This window comes from Lactuca serriola, chromosome 2, assembly GCF_051521515.1.
Source record: "Lactuca serriola cultivar US96UC23 chromosome 2, Lser_US96UC23_V15, whole genome shotgun sequence".
In the NCBI taxonomy this organism is placed as follows: Eukaryota; Viridiplantae; Streptophyta; class Magnoliopsida; order Asterales; family Asteraceae; genus Lactuca; species Lactuca serriola.
The window spans coordinates 5,654,800-5,662,028 of record NC_136409.1 but is presented as its reverse complement, the minus strand read 5'-3'; the positions used below and the strand labels follow the sequence as shown (position 1 = coordinate 5,662,028).

At 34.0% G+C, this 7,229-nt stretch overlaps 1 protein-coding gene across 2 annotated transcripts; it reads right to left on the bottom strand.

Moving 5' to 3' along the window:
- Positions 1-1,013: 1,013 nt before the first annotated feature.
- On the bottom strand, positions 1,014-6,623 carry LOC145085911 (serine/threonine-protein kinase/endoribonuclease IRE1b-like). Of its 2 annotated transcripts, none has more exons than XM_079023600.1 (6): positions 6,344-6,623; positions 5,442-6,189; positions 4,497-5,267; positions 3,618-3,790; positions 2,702-2,942; positions 1,014-1,578 (listed from the first exon to the last, which is right to left on the bottom strand). In XM_079023600.1, exons 2-6 carry the CDS (start codon positions 5,828-5,830, stop codon positions 1,143-1,145), a joined length of 2,010 nt encoding a protein of 669 aa, XP_078879726.1. In that variant the 5' UTR covers positions 5,831-6,189; positions 6,344-6,623; the 3' UTR covers positions 1,014-1,142. The 2 variants fall into 2 exon arrangements, with proteins under 2 accessions (XP_078879726.1, XP_078879727.1); XM_079023601.1 differs by having other exon boundaries at positions 5,442-6,175.
- Between the last annotated feature and the right edge of the window lie 606 nt (positions 6,624-7,229).

The window sequence follows — 7,229 nt, the reverse complement described above, 5'->3', positions numbered from 1 at the left end:
AAAAGGTGTTGTCAAGGACATGCTCCCTGGACGATAGTTATAAAGGACCCTTCTTCTCCAGAAGAAGGGATCTCTCTCTCTCTCTCTCTCTCTCTCTCTAACTAATACAAAACCCTAATTCCCCCATACACTTACTAACTAGACCGTCAGAGTCTTGTTACGAGACCCCCTCCCGGACAACGACTAACGTCAGCTCTTTCTTTGTTGTGATTCTCAGGTTTAACCAGATGACGCAACCCACAAACAACATGAAGCTCGAAGAAATATCACAACATTACACTTGTAGCCTTTTCTTGTTAGATGTATGGTGTATTAAAGCATCAATACTCAATGAGTAAGGACTTGGATTAAGATGATTAAAATGCATGCATGTATCTCTTCTTTTACTAGCTAAAACCCATGAAATTTGGTGCTTTCCATCTTTATATTCTCTCTAGTTTTTGTCTCTTAAAGTGTCAAAAACATAAAGATACAAACGATACTTGAAAACTCTCTTTTAAGGAAAAATAGTTTCTTTGTCTTAAGAACTTAAGAAATTCTTTTATTACAAGACGAAGACTAGCATCTTATTAAGTTGATTTATTGTTGGTGGATATTTATGGATAACTTTACCTTGAAGTTTCATGCCACACTTCATCAACTCCAATCTCCCATGAGAATCAAAGTCTTCAAAGGTTGTAACACTTTTCTTTCTTTTTTTGTCTTTATCTTTCTAAATCTTGCAAAAGATCATTGGTAAGTTAAAATGGTTTTAATTTATTTAAATAAAAATGCTTTTGCTGTTAATTATATCACTATAATTAGAGTAATTTTGAATAAAACCCAACAAGGGACCCTTTTTATAGTCTCATTTCTAATGAGAGGGAGTGTTGCCAAATGACCGTTCCTTGATCCGCTAAATGGCTAACGTGAGAGAAACGACCCAAATGTTAGGCAGTACCACACAAAATCTTTACTGGGAAAAACCGCATAAAACTAACAAACTTAAGGACTTTTATGGCAAAAACAAAGCCTTACTAAAAAAATGAAAATAACATAAACAATGTTACAATACACAAATTAATAAAAATACATTGCTATCTACAACATTTAGCCTAAGGGCAGGAAATAAAGTACATTGACATTTTCCATAAATATAAAACTTAAAACTGATATTGTTTATAATACTTATCATGAATCTGACCTTTCACACAATTCTTTTTCAAAACTTCATAGACATCCATAAGAAGTTTTGAAAACCGGTGGCTAAAATATCCTTCGACTTCTGTGGGGTCATTCTTAAACAACATTTGCGACGCTTTTGAGAGTTTACCATAGTGACCATATATGTTTCTTATGGCTCGTAATAAACAACGCACGCTGTTATAGTTGTACGCTCTCCAACTCTCGATGTCTGTGATGAGTGTTTTGTCTAATTTTTGGTTCCAGTCCTTGTAATGCTTGATGTCTTCGAGTGATTTTCGGAGATTAGAATCAGTGTCTTTTGGTTCTACGTGGTCACTTGAGTCACGAAGGAAGGAGATACGTTTTTCAGGGTCCCAGAATAGAGGGTGGTTGTATACTTCTGTGGCTTTTGGCCTGAATAAGAAAAAATGCACATGTGTAATCTCTTGAAAACGAAAGAGTAAAATACAGAAAAGCACAATGGACTTCAGCGATTTCATCAATTTAGTTACTTAACAGGTTTCTCTAGTGATTAAACCATTATACTTCATCTGACTATTCAAAAAAGCACATTTTCAGGGTACCTGGTCTTGAAGAAAGGCAAAATATAGGAAAACCATAACATATTTTCACCATTTAATTGATTTGGTCCTTTAATAAATCATATGTAGTAATCAAATCGCTGTACATTTTTTGACCTTTCATAAAGTTCATTTTTTGTGTTTACCGGGTTTTAGAAAAAGCGAAAATACAGAAAAAGCTGAATCGATTTGGTGAATTAACTAGTTTCTGTGGTAATTAAAAAACTATACAGTTTGACCATTTAAAAAAAACATTTCTCTTGATTACTGGTATTGTAAAAAGGCAAAAGGAAGAAAAAACGAATGTACTGCCACCATTTTATCGATTTAGCTGCCGTACAATTTTTTGTAGTAAATAAGCCATTAATTATACCTTTTTAATCATTTTTCCCAGTCAGCGGTTTTCAAAAGAGGCAAAATACAGAAACACAAAAAGTACTTTTACCATTTTTTAAGTTTAGCTGCTGAACTGTTTATTCTTTACGATAACTATAATAATAGATCAGTAGCTAAAAATGGTTAACCTGCATGGTGTTTTTTCAAATTTTGGCCTTTGCCATATCAAAAACAGAGTAACAAGAAAAAAATGGTTTTTATAACGTTCAAATAATATAATAGTTTACTCAGTTGAGTGATTAAATCAATAAGATGATGAAAGTACGTTGTGACGTTTTAGTATTTTGCGCTTTGCCACATCAAAATAGAGTACCGAGGATAAAGAAAACATGCAATCAGTCAACATGTTTATCAACAATAAATAGTTATAAAAAAGTTTAAATGACTTTTCTGTATTTTGCCAATAATAAAATAAATGCAATTTCAAATCATTAAAACATGCAATCAGTCAACATGTTTATTTTAATGCAATCATTAAAATAAATGGTATTTTTGATATTTAAACCACGTTCACCATACTTTATCATGTTTGTTGGAAAGAATTCAATACAAAATCATACCTGGATTCTGCATCAGGATCTAGGAGACGAGAGATAAGATCAAAGGCTTCCGGAATCTTTTCTACGGATGATAGATATCTCTTTCCGTTCAAAATATTTATATCACGCTCAATTGCATCACCATACGGGTGTTTACCACCAGTGATACAGAAGGAAAACAGACACCCAAGACTGAATAAATCCCCAGAACGCCTTTGTCTTTCATTCCGTAGTCGTTCGGGTGCTTTCCACCCGGTGCTCCCTAAACGAAAATTAAATAAAGATTAAAAAAAAAATTTGATCCCTACAGTTATTTAAGATATACAAGACATAACAATACACTTTCCAATTTTTTCTCATTACAACACTGATTATTCCTCATCAGAGAATTTCACTTTACATACCCATCACAGCAATCAGATTACAATTACGATGATGTGCCACATGTTACACAACTACCGACGTGTCACGTGTCATATAATTTATAGTTAAAAAACTGCCCATATAGGATGCGTTTTAGATCATCATTGATGAAATCGACATATCAAATGAAATTTATATTTAATTTTACAAAAACCTGTCCTTTCTCTCTCATCTTAGCTATATTTCTTTCATGGCTAATATTGACAGTTTTTTATAATAAAACGTTACAATTTTTTGCTACGTCGGTATGATATCACACATGTACGTCCTATGTGGAGAAGGACATAGCATAAAAACATGTTAATTTGTGCCATGCCGTAATAATTGCAATCTCATCACTAGCATGGGTAAATTTTCTAAAGTGCAATGCTTTAATAAGGAATTATTTGAAAGTACGATATTGTAATAAGAAAAAAAAAAGTACAATGACATAAATTAGAAACTATATTGCAATTTCTATTTTTTCCATTCAAATATAGTAAAGTAATGTATCATAATGATAAAGAAAAGTTACCAGTTGTGCTTTTGGTTAATGAAGATTTATCTGCAGCTAGGCGTCTGCTAATACCCATATCTGAGACCATCGCACAGATATAAGTATATTTTTGTATTAAGACATTTTGAGGCTTTAAGTCACGATGAATGATTTTAAGTTCATGTAAATGGGCAAGTCCTCTAACCGTGTCCCTGAAATTCACATTTGCCATAAAGATATAATGAGTTTAAAATAAATTCTAGAAATGTTGCACCTATCGCCCCCAAAAGGCTACAAGATAAGTTACTGGTTCTATTTGACTTGATGAGAGCATGGATTGATATGGTAATTAATCCATATATGAGTATGTCTATTTTACTTAGTAGAGAAAGAACGACTTAATAGAGATTTAGGGAAATGAGACTTACTTAACAGATTAGACCATTGTTTGATTTACTTTGGATTAAATGCAAGAAATAGCAATGTATTTTCATCTATTTGTTTGATATAACATCCTATTTTCGTTTCATGCTATTACAACATTGTACTTTTGAAAATTTTACCAAATTATAGCAATGTTAAATACAAAGCAATTTTCACTGCTACAACAAAGTAGTTTTTTCAAAGAACAATGTCTTAATAAAGAAAATGTAAAGTACAATACTATAACTGGGTAAATCTTTTAAAGAACAATGTACTAATAAGAAAAAAACGAAAGTACAATGTTGAAATAGAAAGAAAAAAAGTAAGCTAATATAACAAAAAAAAAAGTACATCGCTATTTCTTGCATTCACCCCTTAGTTATTTCCTTCCATTTTCCCATGTTTTCGATGATTTTATCACATATCTTTTAATCATCATTTAACCAGATATCACTTAACTGGAAGGAAAAAAAAAAAAAAAAAAAAAGGTCTAACCTCATTAAATTCAACAAAGTAGATGAAGGATACCCATTAGGCTTCCACAATTTCAAATCCTTAAAAACATCTGTTGTGGGTTCCAATTGCACACCCAAATTACCATGTGACAATATCAAATCATGTAAGCTACATACACACTTCTCAAGAGCAACATAAACAAAATCTTGATCCTTCTCCACACCATAATACCTAACAATATTAGGATGCCAATCACATGCATTCAGATTTGCAATCTCGTTCATTGCAACATCATAATGTTCCTTCACAATCCTTTTCACAGCAACTTCCCTATCATCATAACTTCCCTTAAATACAATCGTACCACTACTCCCCATCCCAATTTTTATATTAGAAACCAATAACTTCCCAATTTTACGATATTGTTCACCAGGATCATTCCAAAAATAAATACCACATCCACCGATATCATACTCCACATTGTTCACCTTTAAGAACTGGCTTGTAACCCTAACCTGGCATTCATCCTTCTCCTTCTCAAACTCTGCTAGAGTAAATTGGGAAATAATAATTCCACTAATCATACTTCCATCTTCTGATATGCATCGACTTTCTTGTGCCTTAATTTGTAAATGGTATACCTCTGTGTAATCATTTACCCGATATAGTCTAAGGTCAATTCCAGTCCCGGACTTTTGTCTGAATTTCTGGCCAAAACCTTGTGGGAAATCCACTGTAATTGATGGAAGCAGGTCTTCTATTGTTGGACTCATGTCCTCCCCTAATTCTTCAAAGAAAGAGAGGGTAATGCTGCGAGGAGAACAACATAAAACCGATTATCATACACATATATTATCAGTCGGTTCACACTACATAAAACAGAGTAAATATCTACAAGGTTCATAACCGGAAAGATGTTTACAAAAAAAAAAAAAATTGCAATGATCTTCAAGGTTTATACATATATAAGAAGAAAGATCTTACCTGCAAGCAACAAAGGCATCAAAAGTGAATTCAACAAGAAATTTTTCAGGATCTTCTTGATCGGGCACGATCTTCAAGGTTTCTTTCTTGATATGAACATCGATCTCCATTATGGGCGCACAATACCCGCAAGAAGGATACCAAGCACCAACGAATGCCCGTGCTGAAGGGTCCATACCCATGACGTGGTGCTGATCATATGGTGCAGGAAAGGGTACTGCAGTTCGGGGAGGTGGTAGGTAGTATGCTCCAGATGGGTACTGGTAATTTGAAGGATACGTTGGAGGAGTAATAGGGTTAGTGTAAGGGTATTGGTTAGAGGAAGGAAAAGAATACATAGGGTCATTGTTACTGGTCATCTCCAGCAGTGAATAAATAACAGAACTCATTGTTAGTGAGCACTGACCCTTTACCCTAAAAACTACCACTTCCTTTTTTCAAAAAAAAAAGTTATAACTTGATTTTGAACATCAAAACAACTAGAAATGTTTTTTTTTTTGTGTGTGTATGGATTTCTCTGCAAACTCTAGAGCAAACTTCATTCCATTTGTAGTATCTATTAGTACAAAGTTTTTGTAATCAGCAATTGATTATTAAAAAGCTTTTGTATCCACATCAAAACTAAGCGTTTGACTTTAAAACAAAATCTCTTATAAAGATCAAATCATCTCCTGTTTGTTCTTCCTCTGGCTTCACGAGTCAGGTTGACATGATCAGAAATTGCCTTCAGTTACCTAAAAAATAGGAACTGTGGAAATCGATCAAAAGCGAAAGATCAGAAATTGTCTAAAAAAAATGGAAATTCACTTCAATTATTGACCAAAAAGCAAAATATTAGAAATTCCAGAAATCGATCACGCAAAACACTGAAATCGATGAGTTAAAACCATCAGAATACTTACCGTTACTGCGGGGAAGGAGGGGGGCGGCGGCAGTGGCTATGGGGAAGAAAGAGGGTGGCGATGGAGGCTTCTTGGAACCGGTCAAAGGATTTGGAGCAAGGAGGCGACAGTGTGAAGAAAAGAGAAAGAAAATAAAAAGCGATGTAAGTGCACAAGACCAAGTGTATAAGACCAAGGGAGTCGAGCTCTCAAAGCTGAAGATGAAGTAGAGTCTACCACTCCCTTGAGCCAAAGACCATTCCCATGGCCAATGGTGACCATTGTGGTGGCTCCACTTGCCGTCAGAAATTCTTGACTGGTGACGCGTACGCGGCAATTCTTGACTGGTGATATTATTTTGAGTAAATTACACGAATGGTCCCTATGGTTTGAGATAATTTTCACGTTTGGTCCCTAACTTATTTTTTGAACTCGGAAGGTCCTTACTATTTGTTTTTGTTACGCGCTTGGTTCCTACTGCTTGTTTTTGTTACGCGTTTGGTCCCTATCTTACCTAAAAAGACTATAATTTAAATAAGGAAAAATGATGAGATAGGTAAGATGAGGTGAAAGGGTTGGGGTTAGCATTGTGTTTATTTAAATAAATTAACAAATCGAGTGAAAAATAGTCTTTTTAGGTAAGATAGGGACCAAACGCGTAACAAAAATAAATAGAAAGGATCTTCCATGTTAAAAAAATAAGTTATGGATCAAACGCGCAAATTATCCTAAACCATAGGGACCATTCGTGTAACTTACTCTATTATTTTTAAAGGAAAATACATTATATAGATATTTTTTTTCGTTTTTTTTTTTTCAAAATTTAGTCACAAAAAACAAAAATTTACATACGTTTGGCGGAGCTCCCCTCTATGGGCTCCGAGGACTGACGAATGCTCCGCGAAAT